Consider the following 18,707-nt stretch of genomic DNA (forward strand, 5'->3'; position numbering starts at 1 on the left):
AATACAGGCTAACAAGAAAAAGTTTTGGCCATTTTGAATATCTAACATAACTGTTTCCCAAGTAGATTAATGTTAACATTCCAAAATATTTCAAAAGATTTTTGTTGTATTCTACATATTTGAAAGAAGCAGTACTGATTTCTTTAAGAAGCAAGAACTATCTATCAGATGCTTAAACTCTTTTTCAGTTTGTAATGCAGCACCATAAACCCACTGAAGATAATAAATTCAGACAAGTCTGAAATTCTGCTCATTTTTAAAGTTTAGATAAAATGCTACTCCTTCCACAAAGGTCTTTTCTGTTACTTTCAGAATTCATTACTTCTTCATATTGCACTCTCCAAATAATTTGCTTAGATTTCAATTAAAGTACTTATTTCAGTAAAGTTAGCTGCTTAATACTGATGAGGTAATACATGCAAAACACTTAGAAGAATGCCTGGCACACAATAAATCCTCAATAAATACTGATTATTAATATTATTACTATTAGTCTTATCCAGGTATTTTAATGATTTTCTCCAAAATTTGGTCGTTTTTGTGCATTCCCTTTATCAGTGTTTCTCGATTTTAAGAAGTGATAAAGTGTTCACTGGTCTGCACTGAAAAAAAAAAAAAGAAAAGAAAGACCAAGAACAATGTAAGGAAGCTTTTGTAAAAGCTAACATGTATTCAGTTTGAAGTACTGTCCTTCCTTTGGACTGAGGTTTATTTTCCTTTATGTTTTTGGTTTAAAAATTGCTTGTACTTTTCAAATAAAATAATAATAATAATTTGACAACCCTGTTGCAACCCAACCTTTTCTTCTGAAATTGTATTGGGTTCATGCCAGATGTCAGAGAACAGAAACTCCAGTCACGCAGTTGACCAATGCAGAAATCCAGGCCTGAAATGACTCCTTGTATCTCACAGCTTATCAGTACAAATACTACTAATTCTAGCTCCTAAAATTTCTCACCAAGTGAACTCATTATTATTATTTTCGTTATTTTTCAATAATTTCAATAATTATCATTATTTTCACTGCCAGTGCATACTTCATAAATTGTTGCCTACGTTCTTTGGATTGCTGCAAAAGCCAATTGGTCTCCTTGCTTCCAATCCATCTCAGTGGTGATGTAAAATATGTTGCTCATAGTTTGTTTCCCCTCTTGGCTGTGGAATTCCTAAGAAATAATTCCAACCTCATGACCAGCGCATCCTAGTAAAACCCTGGGACTACTCAGTCACCACATTTGACTATAGGTACTCAAATCACCATTCCTATGTACTGAAAGCCAACTAGAAGGCATATCATCTATGCCTTATTTCTAACCCTCACAGTAAGTCTTCTAAGGTATCATTCCAGTTTACAGATGTAAACAGTGAGGCTCAGAGAATTTAATACTTTGCCCAACGTCACTTAGTTATTAAATGATGAAGCCAGAATTCAAACTCATATCTGTTTGACAAAAATCCAAGGTTCTTTTCACTATGTCCTAGCTAAAATTATAGTTTCCTCCACGTTTTAAACCATCATCTTAATGGTCATATTCCACTTCTAAGCCAATATCTGATGCCAAGATAAAATCGTAACCCTAACTTCCTTCTATTTTCAAATGTGCTCTTCTTGTTTCCACTAACATTGATTGTCATACACATTAAAAACTGGTTTCTCAAAATCTGCTTTCTCTATCCTGTCAGTTCCCTTCAGGTTGAACCCTATGGTGTACCCAATGGACTCAGTATCATTGCTTTGGCCAGGTGCAGTGGCTCGCGCCTGTATTCCCAGCACTTTGGGAGGCTGGGGCGGGCGGATCACTTGAGGTCAGGAGTTCAAGACCAGCCTGGCCAACACGGTAGAACTCCATCTCTACCAATACAAAAAATTAGCTGGGCGTAGTGGTGCACACTTGTAATCTCAGCTACTTGGTAGGCTGAGGTGGGAAGATCGCCTAAACCTGGGAGGCAAATGTTGCAGTGAGCCGAGATCGTGCCACTGCACTCTAGCCTGAGCAACAGAGCGAGACTCCATCTCAAAAAAAAAAAAAAAGAAAAAGAAAAAATATATATATTATATGTATATTTTATATATTATATATAATTGCTTCATTTGTTTTTCCTTTGGAAAAGTGTGCAAGAACTTAGTTTCCTACTGCTATAACACTGAGACCATTTAACAACCATGCAATGTTATCTTCACTTTGCTTACTTCCTTTATAAATATTTTTGCCTAGACCCCATATTAAATCAGGCTTGTTATTCCTCATCTATACACTATCATTTAACTTTGAGATAAATGGTAACTTTGAGATACTTTAAATGTAAAAACAATATACTCTTCATAGTTTTAAAAACATTTAATATAATTTTAGAATATTTCCTTTCTTCATGAAAACAAAAGAAAATGGTTTTGCTTAAAAATATATTCTGTTAAAAAATAGATAAAATAAAGCTCTTAACACAAGACCTAGAATATGGTAAGTACTTAAAAGATGTTATCATTAACTTATAATGAGTAAAGAGTAACAGAAAACAATGCTTTTCACTAAATTCAAATGAATGTGATTATCAATAGGCAAACTTCTGGTTACATATACATGCTATTAAACCATTGGTTATAAGTAATATAGGAAGTAAAATCATAGTTAACTGAGAAAATTAAATCAAAGTTGAAAGAAAAACCTGAAACCTATATACCAAACTCTGTGTTCAGAAGTTCAAAAATCACCCGTAACTGAATTTAAAAACAAACAAGCTAACAACAACAAAAGACTGTATTGAAAGACTCTTTGGCCAGGCAATGTGGCTCACGCCTATAATCCCAGCACCTTGGGAGGCAGAGGCAGGCGAATCACGAGGTCAGGAGATCGAGGCCATCCTGACTAACACAGTAAAACCCCGTCTCTACTAAAAAATACAAAAAATTAGCCAGGCGTGGTGGCGGGTGCCTGTAGTCCCAGCTACTCAGGAGGCTGAGGCAGAAGAATGGCGTGAACCTGGGAGGCGGAGCTTGCAGTGAGCTGAGATTGCGCCACTGCACTCCAGCCTGGGCGACAGAGCGAGACTCTGTCTCAAAAAAAAAAAAAAAAAAAGACTCTTTGAGAGACACGGTAAAAATAGCCCCAAGAGATAATGATATAAGTTAAAAGTTCTTTTATAAGAACTTCTGAAATTCTCTGCTTTCTATATCTGTGCTTCCAACATACAGGAAACATTTTTGATTTAAAGAAAGAAAATAAGCCAACCAAGATTGAGTCTGCGTTTATTCTGTTACTGACAAATTAAATTTAAAGGTAATTTAATATTTACATACTTAATGCCTAATTGTCTCCAGTAAGAGGAATTACTATTTATTAATAATTTCTAACTGTTCGAGTATTTTAGAAATCCTCTGGAGTTTTGTATGCCCAATTAAATTTTGTTTACATTTAATCTCAACAGACTTATGAAATTTGCTTTTATCCCAGTGAAATTTTGAGAAATGAGTTTTCCCTCTAGGCACTATCTTTTTTACTTAGTTGTTATAAAAACTTTAGCTTCCTTAAACTGGTAATGCAATTTACAAATTTACAGTCTGGTTATTTTCTTAAATATCTGTGCATTGTAAATTGCGATTTTAACAAATGCCTAAACGAGAACCATCAATAAAATTTAGACATCATGAAAGCAGAATTGTCTCCTCAACCTAGCTAGAACTCATATTAAAAAAATCTAAATAAAAAGTTTTGAAGAACATATGAGACAAATATTTATATAAATACACAAAGAAGTTTGAGTACTAGGTGTTGTACAAAATAATGTCTACTTTAATTTACATAAATAACACAAAATGAGAATACATGAAATGTCTTGGTCTGGAAATAACCCCATTACTAGATCTCCTTTTAATTACTTAAAATGTAAAGATAGGGATTTTATTTCTAAAAAACAAAAACACATGCATTCATCACTAAATAAAAAGTATGTTCCAATTAAAATATCATTAAGCATTTAACTTAAATTGAAACTAAAAGTGCCTTACCATTTTCTTCATTTCCAAAAATAGTAACTAGAATAGAAGAAAAAATAGTGAATAAATATACTTTAAACATTTTGTACGTAAGTTTTATTTCAGGTTGAATATTCATCTTAATATCATTTTCAAAAAAATAAACTTTAGTTATAAATTGTAGACACTAATGCAAAGTCAAAATTGCACTTAAAAAACTCCAAAACCATTAAAATACTAAAATCCAAATTCTTTATCATTAACGCTACAGTCACACTAAATGTTTTCAGAACTTTATTAATTTTAAGTGTATCAACATGGTTATAGCTGCAATGTTTTCTTTAGCTCTTTCCTTAATGATATCTGCAGAATGAACAGAACTGTCCTCTATGACCCCCATAACTTATTTGTTAGTCTGTGATGTACTCTTATCAACCTCTTTGTGAATCTATACTCAAGACAAATGTATTTTTCTAAAGAAAAAAGTAGAGGAACTTACCCTAATTTTTAGTGTTTTTTTCCTCTGAATAATCAAATACTGAAGAAGTCAGACTACGCACAGAAAAGGTAATTCAGTGTCTACCTCTCTTATGTTTTCTTCTACCTTGTATTACTATTGTGATGAATAAAGCCAACAACCACTTCAGTCTACCAAGCCTGAAACCCTGTGAACTGCTATTTACTCTTTCTTCCTGGATAATTCAATGGCCTCGAGTCCTGCTGGTTCTACTATCTAAGTCTCTTTATAATATGTCACCTATTCTTCAGTCCCTCCCCACTGTCTTCCTCAAATGCAACAGCTTAAGGCATCTTCCTGCAGTCAGTGTAACACACCACCACCACTAGCAAATCTGATGAATACTCTTCAATACCTGTGAGTCACTTTCAGAATGAAGTCCAAAATCTTCAGGGTAGCAAACACTACAAGCCCTCTGTAATCTACAATCTTTCTACCTCTCTGGTTTCTTCCTTTTTTTCTCTTTTTTTTTTTTTTTTGAGACAGGGTCTAGCTCTGTCGCCCAGCCTGGAGTGCAGTGGCACAATCTTGGCTCACTGCAACCTCCACCTCCCAGGTTCAAGTGATTCTCCTGCCTCAGCTTCCCGAGTAGCTGGGATTACAGGTGAGTGCCACCACACCTGGCTAATTTTTGTATTTTTAGTAGAGATGGGTTTTCACCATGTTGGCCACGCTGGTCTCGAACTCCTGACTTCAAGTGAATCCGCCCACCTCAGCCTCCCAAAGTGTTGGAATTACAGGCATGAGCCACCGCGCCAGGCCCTCTCTAGTTTCTTCTGTCATTTGCCCATACTTCTGGTGTAATTATTCTAAACAAATTGTGGTTTCCCAAATGCATCAAGCTGTTTCATATGTGCCATGTACCTTGACTATTCACCCTTCAAGGCCCGTTTTGAATACTCCTCTGTAAAGTCTTCCTGAGTCCCTCTTTAGCCAGAGTAGATCACTCCTTTATATCACCACTGATCACTCTTCCATCTTTACCACACCATCTCATTTTTCTTTTTTTCTTTTTATTTTTTCAATTACTTGTCAATATGTCTGTCTCACCTTACTGGAATAAATGCTCCTTGAAGTGTGGAATCATGTCTTAGAATAGTAACAACCCTGCAAGTTATCATTAGCTCCATTTTACAGATAAGTAAACTAAGGCTCCAAATAATTAAATGACCTTCCTAAGGTCACAGAGCTAGTATATGTAGTATAGATGGGATTTGAACTAAAAGTCTGTTCAGACTACTGGTAAGGACGAAAACTTGATAATATACTGTGTTATCACCCTCCTCCAAGTAGAAAATCTGAATTTAAAATAACATCTAGCTAACAGTTTCCAGCGGTTGTCTCTTTCAGCTTCTCACTAAGATATTCAGGGAACAATAAAACTGCTTCATATAAAAACAAAGCTAGGCCGGGCACGGTAGCTCACGCCTGTAATCTCAGCACTTTGGGAGGCTGAGATGGGCGGATCACTTGAGGTCAGGAATTCGAGACCAGCCTGACCAACATGGTGAAACCCCGTCTGCACTAAAAAATGCAAAAATTAGCCAGGCGTGGTGGCATGCACCTATAGTCCCACATACTCGGGAGGCTGAGGCAGGAGAATCACTTGAACCCAGGGGGCAGAGGTTGCAGTGAGCCAAGATTGCACCACTGCACTCCAGCCTGGACAACAGAACTAGACTCTGTTTCAAAAAAAAAAAAAAAAAAAAACCAAACCAACAATGGCTAGAATCACTTCTTCACAGAGGACTTTCCTGACCACAGAATGGGTTAAATAAATCTCGGTATATATTCCCACAACACTTTATACTTTCCCTTTCATAACACCCCTGACACTTGTAATTACTGGTTTACAGTTCATAGTTCCTCCTAGGTTTTTTTCCTGGAGGTAGAGGACATGACTTTTTCACCAGCATCTGAAACAGTGTACGGCATGGAACACGCTCTCAATATTTGCTAATGGCACCTCTAACTACAGAGACAAAGACATGGCTGGGAACAGCAATCTGCAGAACCTCTCTCAGTGAGACAAGGCTATTCCTTTTTATGGGGATCCCAAAATATTTTTTCTTTTTTGTTTTGTTTTTGAGACAGAGTTTTGTTCTGTCACCCAGGCTGGAGTGAAGTGGTGTGATCTTGGCTCACTGCAACCTCCACCCTCCAGGTTCAAGCAATTCTCCTGCCTCAACCTCCCGAGTAGCTGGGATTACAGGTGCACGCCACCACGCCTGGCTAATTTTTGTATTTTTAGTAGAGACGGGGTTTCACCATGTTGGCCAGAATGGTCTTGATCTCCTGACCTCGTGATCCACCTGCCTTGGACTCCTAAAGTGCTGGGATTACAGGCGTGAGCCACCGCACCCAGGCCCAAACTGTGTTTTTTAAAAATTCTTTTGATGACAAAACCAAGCTTATAAAAACTATTAGGGCTGGGCATGGTGGCTCATGCCCGTAATCTCAGCACTTTGGGAGGCTGAGGCAGGTGGATCAGGAGGTCAGGAGTTCAAGACCAGCCTGGCCAAGATGGTGAAACCCCATCTCTACTAAAAATACAAAAAATTAGCTGGGCATGGTGGCGTGCGCCTGTAGTCCCAGCTACTCAGGAGGATGAGGCAGGAGAATCGCTTGAACCTGGGAGGCAGAGGTTGCAGTGAGCCAAGATCACACCACTGCACTCCAGCCTGGGTGAAAGAGTGACACTCTGCCTCAAAAACAAAACAAAACAAAACAAAAGAACAAAACAACAAAAAAAAACCCAACAACAACAAAAATTATTAGGCACACTAAATGTTTATACATTTTTTTATGTAAGAAATGTCATTTTTCAATCTTGTCAATGACACTAACCTCATTTAGAGACAACAGTAATTTATGGTTCTTTGTGAACATGAGGGCTGGCTATGTCCTATTCTTCATTTCATTGCCCCCTTTTCTTGCCTGTCTCCCACTTATTGAGCCTGAAAATATCAGATACTCAGTATATATATCAGTATACTTGTATCTACTATGGCTATGGGATCCAGTTCTTGCAAATGGATACATCTTGAGGGAGGGAAAAACTGTCACTGGGAAAAAATTTTTTTGCCCTCCTTAACAAGTGAGAAGCACGTGAAAAAGAAGCTGTATTATTTCCTTTATCCTGTTTTTGCTTTGAATTCTTATAATGTGAGGATGTGCTATCTGAATGTACAACTGTCAACTTTCAACCTTGATGGGCCAGTTATATGCTGGATATAGAATTCTGGGTTGACAGTTCTTTTCATTCAGTACTTTAAATATGTACTACTTCCTTCTAAATTCCATGGTTTCTGATGACAAATCTGCTGTTATTCTGTTTTTCCCCTATAGGTAAAGTGTCCTCACTGTTTTCAAGATTTTATATTTAGTGGTCAGAAATTTGGTTATAATGTATGTTGGAGTGGATTTCTTTGGGATTTTCCTGTTCAGAGTTTGCTGAACTTCTTAAGTTCTTCTTGAATATGTCCTTTGCCAAGTTCGAAAATTTTAAGCTATCATTTCTTTGAATACCTTTTCAACCATATCGTCTTTCTTCTCCCCTGGGACTCTGATGGTACAAATATTAGAACTTTTAAAAATAGTCCCACAAGTCCCTGATGATTTGTTCATTTTTATTTTTCAGTATATTTTCTCTCTTTTGTTCAGATTGGGTAATTTCTAATGTTTTATCTTCAAGTTCATTCACTTCACTTTTTTTCTCTGCCCTCTCCATTCTGTTCAGTTGACTTTTTAAAATTTTGGCTATTGTATTTTCAGTTTAAAAATCTCCATCTGGTTCTTTACATCTTCTATTTCTTTGTTGGGAATTCTATTTTTTCATGATTCAATAGCAAATTGAATCATTTTAAAGATAGCTGCATTAAAGTCCTTGTCAAGTAATTCCAACATCTGTGTCTTTTTGGTTTTAGTATCTATTATCTTTTCTCATTTAGTTTTCCTGGTTCTTGGTAGGATGGATGGTTTTCAATTGTATCCTGAAATGTTTTAGTATTATGCTGAGACTCTAGATCTTATTTAAATTTGTTTTTGCAGGCCTCGTCTGACTCCGTGCAGTGAGATGTGGGAGCACCACCTTGTTGCCATCAGGTGGGAGTCCAAGTCCCAGCTCCCTGCTAGGCTTCTGCACACATATCTTGGCTGGGAAGGGTAGAGGTGCCTCCTTAGTGCTTCCCAGATAGCCTCCATTGACACCATGAGAGGGAACTTGTTACTGTTTGGGGTGGGGGGATGGAAGGGACACATCATTACTGCCCAGTGGGAATGAAAATCTAGGCTCCTGACTAGGGCTTCACCTTTTCTGATACTATCCCAGCAGGAATACTGGGGAAGAGACACAGGAGGGGGGTCTTGTTACAGCTGGGCAAGCAGGAGAGGTCTTAAGCTCAATACTCAGTCTTTGCTGGTGAGAGTGGGGGATGGAGCACAGTTTGTCTATTGTTTTTGGCTAGAGTAGGGCAGTTATTGTCTACAAGTTTTCTGTCTTACTAGGTTGTCCCTTTCCTGGCTTGACTAATAAAACTGGTCTTTTCTAGGGTTTGTTTTGGTCTGTATTCATTGGTGTTTCCAGGTTGACAGCTTCTCTAGCACATATATGAAGAAAAAAAAAATCTAGGGAACACACCACCATGTTATTCCTCAGGTCGCAAGGTCCCTAGCTGATCTGGCTTCTTCTTGCTACCTTTCAGAGTCTCCTCAGGTTTGTTTTCTGTACATTTTCCAGGGATTTTAGCTGTACTTACTAAGAAAAGGAAGAAGTCTCTATTTCATCTTGTCTCAGAACTGGAAGTCCCTGCTTGTCCTTTTACTGCCGAATAGCATTCTGTTATATGGAGGTACGACAACTTTATCCATTAATCAGTTCATAGACATTTGAGTGATTTCACCTTTTTGTCTATTATGATTACTCGTGTATTCACCAAGCCTTTGGGTGGACATAATATTTTTGTATTAGTCCATTTTCACGCTGGTGATAAAGACATACCCAAGACTAGGAAGAAAAAGAGGTTTAATTGGACTCACAGTTCCACATGGCTGGGGAGGCCTCAGAATTATGGCTGGAGGCAAAAAGGCACTTTTTACACAGTGCAGGCAAGAGAAAATGAGGATGCAAAAGCAGAAACCCCTGATAAAACCATCAGATCTCTCTTGAGACTCATTCACTACCACGAGAACAGTATGGGGGAAACCACCCCCATGATTCAAATTATATCCCACTGGGTCCCTCCCACAACACAGGGGAAATTACAGGAGTACAACTGAAGATGAGATATGGATGGGGACACAGCCAAACAATATCAATTTTCATTACTTAAGTAAATATCTAAAAATGGGATTGCTGGGTCTAATGTTAAATATGTGCTTCACTTTACCAGTAACGGCCAACTGTTTTCAAAGTGGCTGTATTTGGCACAAAGTGTTTGGCACTTCCACTTACAATGGATCAGAGTTATAGTTGCTCCACATCCTCACCAATACTTAGAATTGACAGTTTTTAAAATTTAGCTGTTCTAAAAAATATGCAGTGGTATCTTCATTTTACTTTTGTGTTTTTCTAATAACTACAGCATCTTTTCATGTGTTTAACAATCACTATCCCTTATTTGTGAAGTTATATGTTCAATGGTGCCCCTCTTTTAACTGTATTGCTTATTGAGTCATGAGTTCTTCATATATTCTGGATACAAATCTTGATATGTGTGTGCCAATATTTTCTCCTAGGCCATAACTTGCCTCTTTATATTTTTAACAGTGTCTTTTGAAGAGCACAAACTCTTAATTTTGATGAAGTCTTAATTTAATTTATCAATTTTTTTCTTTTATCATTCATGCCTGGGAAATCTTTGCCAACCTATGAAAGTCACAGTTTCTCATATGTTTTCTTCTGGAAGTTTTATAGGTTTTATATTTAGGTCTGTAATATATTTCATTTTCATTTTATATCATTTCATATTTTTTATTATTTTTGAGACAGAGTCTTGCTCTCATTTTATTTCATATTTTATTTTATTATTTTTGAGACAGAATCTCGCTCTGTCGCCCAGGCTGGAGTGCAGTGGTGCAATTTCAGCTCACTAAAACCTCCGCTTCCTGGTTCAAGCCATTTTCCTGCCTCAGCCTCCCAAGTAGCTGGGACTAAAGGCATGCACCACAGTGTCCCACTAATTTTTTTTTTTTTTGAGACGGAGTCTCGCTCTGTAGCCCAGGCTGGTGTGCAGTGGCGTGATCTCAGCTCACTACAAGCTCTGCCTCCTGGGTTCACACCATTCTCCTGCCTCAGCCTCCCGAGCAGCTGGGACTACAGGTGCCCACCACCATGCCTGACTAATTTTTTTTGTGTTTTTTAGTAGAGATGGGGTTTCACCATGTTAGCCAAGGTGGTCTGGATCTCCTGACCTCGTGATCCACCTGCCTCGGCCTCCCAAAGTGCTGGGATTACAGGCATGAGCCATCTCTCCTGGACAACTTTTTTGTATTTTTAATAAAGATAGGGTTTCACCATGTTGGCCAGGCTTGTCTTGAACTCCTGACCTCAACTGATCCGCCTACCATGGCCTCCCAAAGTGCTGGGATTACAGGTGTGACCCACCATGCGCCCCCATGTAATCCATTTTAAAAAGTTGATACTTTGTATATGGTACAGGTAAAGGTTGAGGTTAATTTTTTTTACATATGAATGGTGAATAGTTCTTACAGTGTTAGTTGAAATAACTATTTGTTCTTCATTAAATTAACTTGGAATTTTCTTATGGGAATCAACTGACTATACGTGTAAGGGTTTATTTCTGAACTCTATTTTGTTCCACTGATCTATATGTCCATTCTTACTCAGATACTACAGTCTTGATTACATATAGCTTTCAGTAAATCTTGAAATCAGATAGTATGGGTCCTCCAACTTATTATTTTTCAAAAGTATTTTGGCTATTTTAGGTTTGCATTTCCATATAAATATTTACTTATTTTTACCTTTTTTAGAGACAGGATTTTGCTGTATTGCCCAGGCTTGTCTCAAACTCCTGGGCTCAAGCAGTCTGTCTGTCTCAGCCTCCCAAGTAGCTAGGACTATAGGCCTCCTGAGTAGCTAGACAGTTTGCATGCCATTGTGTCTGGCCCATGTAAATTTTAAACTCATCTTATTGATTTCCTTAAAAAAATACTCAAACAAGGCCAGGCATGGTGGCTCATGTCTGTAATCCCAGCACTTTGGGAGGCTGAGGCGGGCGGATCATGAGGTCAGGAGATCGAGACCATCCTGGCTAACACAGTAAAACTCCATCTCTACTAAAAATACAAAAAATTAGCCGGGCGTGGTGGCGGGTGCCTGTAGTCCCAGCTACTCAGGAGGGTGAGGTAGGAGAATGGCGTGAACCCAGAAGGCAGAGCTTGCAGTGAGCCGAGATCACTCCACTGCACTCCAGCCTGGGCGACAGAGCAAGACTCCATCTGGTGGGGGTGGGAGGCGGGAATTCACAAACAAAAATCTGCCTGGTTTTGTTTTTTGTTTGTTTGTTCTGGCAGATCCAGTGCTGGCTGATGCCTGGATTTTGACTGGCTGAACTTACAGATCAACTTGGGGAGAACTAATGTCTTCGAAATATTGTCTTACAGCCCATGACCATGGTGTGGCTCTCCATTTTAGATTTTCTCTATCACACAGAATCTTGCACATATTTTATTAGACTTATCCCTAAAATATTTCATGTTTTTGATGCTATTATAAACAGCATTTCTAAAAATTCCAATTTTAATTACTCATTGCTATAGAATACTATTTAGAAATATGTTTTAGTTTTTTTATTGACCTTGTATGCTGGCTAAATTCACTTTTCGGTTCTAGTAGCTTGTTTGCAGTTTCTTTGGGATTTTCTACATAAATGACTAGTCTGGTAATCAACAGGGTTTGTTTTCCTTTCCTACGTGTGTGTGTGTGTGTGTGTGTGTGTGTCTGTGTGTGTCTGTGTGTCTGTGTGTGTGCGTGCACACCATTTTAAAAGGAAGATTAAATACCTGATAAGTTGATACTGATATTTCCAATTAAAACTAAAGTCTACAGGGTTTTCACTTAACATCTTCTATCTCACATTTGTATCTCCTTTTTCCATTGAGAATTCTGGTTCTCAAGGACACAAGGGATGAAGAATTAGAATATCCCATATTGCTTACCCAATAATCTCAAGATAATGACACCAATAACACTGCCAGTAATATGATTACTTAGAAGTTTGAATAATTTTTTTCATATATTCTCTCTCCATTCTCTAGTAGTTGTGCTGAATCAAAATTGTTAAAGCATATAGTATCCATTACAAACATTATTCCTCATTTAGTCTTAGTCTTGGGTCCACAAGAAAATAAATATTTAATGTTCATATTAGAGTTTAATTTGTATCTCTGCAGTCAATTTGGTTGTCTGAAGCTCATTGTCATTCTCTAGCAAACTAGTTTTGCTACAGATACTGTTCATGTTCTGTCTTTATGCAGTGATTTGGAGTGACTCAAAAATAATGTACTATTACCAACATCTTCCCTAAATCCATATGATGATGACTTTTTGAAAAGATCAGGCCAGATGTCTTGTGAAATGTCCTACAAATTCTAGAAATCGCTACCCATTAGCACACAGAGACATCCTTTTTTTTTTTTTAAAGCATTGCACAATATTCCATTGTGTGGATATTCCAGTTATACAACCAGCCTTCTATTGATGGGCATCTGTGTTGTCGCCAATCCTTTGCTACTACAATGTTGCAATAAATAACCTTGTGCATGTGTTGTTTATTTGTGGAAGTTTATCTTCAGTGTAGATTCCTAACAGTGGGATTACTGAACCAAAAGTAAATCTGTCCACCATGTCTTTAGCTTTTTGCAAAAACCCTTTTATAAGGGTTGTACCATTTTATACTTCTACCAGCAATGAATGAAACTGACTGTTTCTCTGCAGTCTACTCAATGAAGTTTTCAATCTTTTGGTATGGCAGGATAATTTTACCTCGTATTTATCTTATAAGTGAGGGTCAGTATCTTTTCTTATGCTTATGTGTCATTTTCATTTTTTTTTTCCTGTGAAACATCTGCTTATTTTTTTGTTTGTTTGTTTTTTCTATTGTGCTTGGTGATTCTGAGATGTTAGAGGCTTTCCTCATTGCCTTAAGATCATTCACCCATATTTTCTTCTAATGCTTGAATGTTTCCATTTTTTATATTCATTCTTGGTCCCTGTTGAAATGACCAATTCCAGGGGCAGGAAAAGTATCAAACAATGCTGAAATATATTGCCAGAAAGAAAGGAAGTACTAAAAAAACAATAAGGACACATCAAAGCACACAGAAACAAGACGGAAACGGCTCCTACTGGCCAAATCTGGGACAAATTGAACAATAAAATAAATGTTAGATTGTAATTCACAAAATAGAATTTGCTGGCGCATGCTGATATATGTGAGTGAATCAATAAATAAGTAAATGGGAGAAGGATAATCTCTTCCATACAGTAGAATTCTAACTAGTAAATGTAGAAGAAATCATGGAATTAGAAAACCACCATTTGGCAACCAGGACAGTAATAACTGTTTCAAGCAAGAATTCTCAATAGATGCTAAAAGGAGTAAGTGAAAGTAATAACAAACAGATTATTCACAGGGTTTCAAAATGTCTCCCAATAAGAAATGACTCAGGTTGGGTTCTCTGGAATCAGATGCTAAGACAGAGTTTGGGGTGCAATGTATTTACTAGGGACCAGCATATGTGAAAGGAAGGGGGAAGAGGTATAATTGGGCTAAGGGAGCAATCTCACTGCAATGTAGGCCTAGCTTCAGCAACCGGCAGGGAGCTCTGAAGTGGGCAGTCCCACCCCATCTCACTCAGGCATTGTATGCAAGCTGCACCAGGAACGGTGTGACCTTGGGTGATATGAGTCATGCAGAAAGTGCTGGAAGCTATCTGCTGACTGCACTGACCAAAACTGAGCAACAAGTCCTTCCTCAAAAAGGAATCCGTATGATGTGGTGGTCTAACAGAATATTAATTACAAAGAAAAACTGTACCTTTATAGAATGGAGAAACATAGCACACACTACCTTGGGTGTTGATCAACATTAATGGTCCCCAAAATGTTATAATGACACAGCATTACTTCTGTGATATTCTTGCTGAAAATACATATAGGTACATCTCATAAGGTGCTTTGATTTATTGTGCTTTGCAGACATTCTGTTTTTTACAAATCGAAGGTTGTGGCAACCCTGCATTAAGCAAGTCTATCTGTGCTATTTTTCCAACACTTTGTGCTCACTTTGTGTCTCCGTGTCACATTTTGGTTAATTCTCACAGTATTTCAACCTTTTTCATTATCATAATGTCTGCTCTGGTGCTCTGTGATCAGTGATCTGTGACGTTACTATTGTAATTGTTTTGGAGTACCACCAACCGCATCCATATATGATGGAAAACTTAATAAATGTGGTGTTTCTACCACTCCACTGACCAGACATTCCTCTATCTCTCTCCGTCTCCTTGGGCCTCCCTATTTCCGGAGACACAACAATACTGCAATCAAGCCAATTAATAATCCTACAATGGCCTCTTAAGTGTTCAGGTGAAAGGAAAAGTCACACACCTGTCACTTTAGATCAACAGCTAGAAATGACTAAGCTTAGTGAGAAAGGCATGTTAAAAACCAAGACAGGATAAACGCTAGGCCTCTTGGGCCAAAGTTAGCCAAGTTGTGAATGCCAAGGAAAAGTTCTTGAAGAAAATTAAAAGTACTACTCCAGTGGAGTGGCACTAACTTTGGCCCACGTTGTGTACATGTACCCTAGAACTTAAAGTATAATAAAAAAATTAATTTTAAAAAAAGTACTACTCCAATGAATAGATGAATAAGAAAGTGCAATGAGGTTGATACAAAAAAAGTTTGAGTTTTCTAGACAGAGAGTCAAACCAGCCACAAACATTCCCTTAAGCCAAAGCCTAACTCAGAGCAGAGTCCTAACTCTCTTTAATTTTGTGAAGGCTGAGAGAGACGAGAAAGCTGCAGGAGAAAAGTCTTAAGCTAGCAGAAGTTGATTTATGAGGTTTAAGGAAATAAGCCATCTCCATAACACAAAAGTACAGGACGAAGCAGCAAGTTTTTATGTAAAAGCTGCAGCAAGTTATTCAGAAGATCTAGCTGAGATAATTGATGAAGGTAGCTATATTAGTCCATTTTCACACTGTGAAATTTGGGTGGGGACACAGAGCCACGCCATATCAGTGGCTACACTAAATAACAGATGCTCGCTGCAGATGAAACAGTCTTTTATTGGAAGAAGAGGTCACCTAGAACTTTACTAGCCAGAGAGAGGAAGTCAATGTCCAGCTTCAAAGAATAGGGAGACTCTTCTCAGGAGCCAATGTAGCTGGGGACTTTAAGTTGAAGCCAATGCTCATTTACCATTCCAAAAACCCTAGGGCTCTGAAGAATTATGCTAAATCCACTCTGCCTATGCTCTAGAAATGGAACAACAAAACCTGGGTGACAGCACATCTGTTTACAGTATGCTTTACTGATGTTTTTTTTTTTGAGATGGAGTCTCACACTGTCACCCAGGCTGGAGTGCAGTGGCACAATCTCAGCTCACTGCCACCTCCACCTCCCGGGTTCACGCCATTCTCCTGCCTCAGCCTCCTGAGTAGGTGGGACTACAGGCGCCCGCCACCACGCCTGGCTAATTTTTTGTATTTTTAGTAGAGATGGGGTTTCACCATGTTAGCCAGGATGGTCTTGATCAACTGACCTCGTGATCTGCCCGCCTCGGCCTCCCAAAATTCTGGGATTACAGGCGTGAGTCACCGCACCCAGCGGCTTTATTGAATATTTTAAGCCCACTGTTGAGACCTACTGCTCAGAAAAAAGATTGCTTTCAAAATATTACTGCTCATTGAAAATGCACTTTGAAACCCAAGGACTCTGATGGAGATGTACAAGGAGATTCATGTTGTTTTTATGCCTGCTAACACATCTATTCTGCAGCCCATGGATCAAGGAGTCATTTCAACTTTCAAGCCTTATTATTTATTTAAGAAATACATTTCATAAGGCTATCAATGCCACAGTGATTCCTCTGATGGATCTAGGCAAACTACATTGATCACCTTCTGGAAAGGATTCATCATTTCTAGATGCCATTAAGAACACTCGTTTTTCATGGGAGGTCAAAATATCAACATTAACAGGACCACAGAAGAAGCTGATTCCAGTCCAAGATCATGGATGACACTGAACAGTTCAAGACTTCAGTGGAGGAAGGGACTGCAGATGTGGTGAAAACAGCAAGAGAAGTAGAATAAGAAACAGAGCCTGAAGATGTGATGGAATTGCTGCAACCTCATGATAAAACTTGAACAGATGAGGAGTTGCTTTTTATGGAAAAGAAAAGAAAATGGTTTTTTTGACATGGCATCTATACCTGGTGAAGATACTGTGAACACTGATGAAATGACAAAAACGATCTAGAATATTACATAAACTTAGTTGATAAAGTATCAGCAGGGTTTGAGAGGACTGATACCAATTTCTGAAAGAAGTTCTACTGTGAGTAAAATGCTGTCAAACAGCATCACATGCTACAGAAAAATATTGTGAAAGGAAGAGTCAACAGATGTGGCAAACTTCGTTCTTGTCGTTTTGAGAAATTGCCACAGCTACCCCAGCCTTCAGCAACAACCTCCCTGATCAGTCAGCAGCCATCATCATTGAGGCAAGACCTTTCACCAGCAAAAAGATCAAGACTTGCTGAAGGCTTAGGTGACTGCTAATTGCTAGCATTTTTTAGCAAAAAGTATTTTTTAAAGACACAATGCTATTGCACACTTAACAGACTACAGTATAGGGTGAACGTAACTTTTATATGCAGTAGGAAACCAAAAACTTGTATGACTTGCTTTATTTTGATATTTGCTTTATTGTGGTGGTATGAAATCAAACTTGCAATTTTCCCACCAAGGTATGCCTGCAATTCTCTGAATCTAATCATGAGGAAAGATCAAATAAACCTAAATTGAGGAACATTTACAAAATAAACCTTGGCCGAGTGCAGTGGCTCACGCCTGTAATCCCAACACATAAGGAGGCTGAGGCAAGAGGATCGCTTGAGCCCAGGAACTTGAGCCCAGTTTGGGCAACATAGTGGGACCCTGTTTCTACAAAAATTTCAAATATTAGCCAGGCATGGTGGCATATGCCTGTGGTCTCAGCTACTAAAGAGGCTGAGGCAGGAGGATTGCCTGAGCCCAGGAGGTCTAGGCTGCAGTGAGCCACGAACACACCACTGCACTCCAGCCTGCACTCTGCACTGCAAAAGAGTGATAACAGAGTGATACCCTGTCTCAAAACAAAACAAAACAAAGTAAAACAAACCTGTACTCTTAAAAAATCATGATTATGAAATAAAGACTGAAGAACTCTTCCAAATATAAGGACACTAAAGAGACATGACATCTGCAATGTGTGATCCTAGACTGAACTGTGGAGCAGAACAAGGAACTGAGTGGACAAATGAAGTCTGAATAGGCCTACAGATTAAAGAGTAGTATTTAATCAATACTAATTTATTGATTTTAATAACTGCACTCTGGTTATATAATATTCTAATTCCCAGGCGCAGTGGCTCATGCCTGTAATACCAGCAATATGGGAGGCTGAGGCAGGTGGATCACCTGAGGTCACAAGTTCAAGACCAGCCTGGCCAACATGGTGAAACCCCATCTCTACTAAAAATACAAAAATTAGCCAGGTTTGGTGGCACGCGCCTGTAATCCCAGCTACTCAAGAGGCTGAGGCACGAGAATTGCTCAAACCCAGGAGGCAGAGGTTTCAGTGAACCAAGATCGCGCCATGGCACTCCAGCCTGGGCGACAGAGTAAGACTGTTTCTCAGAAAAAAAAAAAAAAAAAAAAAGACAATGTTCTTGTTCTTAGGAAATAAAGGTAAACATAGGTAAAGGGGCATTAGCTCTACAACTTACTCTCATACATTTCAGAGAGAGAATGAATGAATGACAAAGCACATATGACAAATAGTAACACTTAGAAAATGTGGGTGAAGGTTATATGACAATTGTTTGTACTGTTTTTCAAAAGTCAAATTATTTTAAAATAAAAAGTTAAAAATATAAGATCCGGCAGGTGCAGTGGCTCAACGTCTGTAATCCCAGCACTTTGGGA

General features: G+C 38.4%; 1 protein-coding gene across 37 annotated transcripts in view; it reads right to left on the minus strand.

Moving 5' to 3' along the window:
• ZDHHC20 (zinc finger DHHC-type palmitoyltransferase 20) overlaps window positions 1-18,707 on the minus strand; it is an 84,860-nt gene that overhangs the window by 49,235 nt on the left and 16,918 nt on the right. For 35 of the 37 annotated variants that reach the window (XR_010150356.1, XR_010150355.1, XR_010150359.1 and 32 more), the window contains one exon: window positions 4,004-4,030. The exons of the other annotated variants lie outside the window; for them this stretch is intronic. Coding sequence is in view for 11 of the 35 variants with exons in the window: in XM_009426716.5 (XP_009424991.4) it covers window positions 4,004-4,030 (27 nt within the window). In the remaining 24 variants the exon portion in view is untranslated. The remainder of the gene's footprint in view (window positions 1-4,003; window positions 4,031-18,707) is intronic. 37 annotated transcript variants of the gene reach the window in all.

This window comes from Pan troglodytes, chromosome 14 (genome assembly GCF_028858775.2).
Source record: "Pan troglodytes isolate AG18354 chromosome 14, NHGRI_mPanTro3-v2.0_pri, whole genome shotgun sequence".
NCBI classification, from domain to species: domain Eukaryota; kingdom Metazoa; phylum Chordata; class Mammalia; order Primates; family Hominidae; genus Pan; species Pan troglodytes.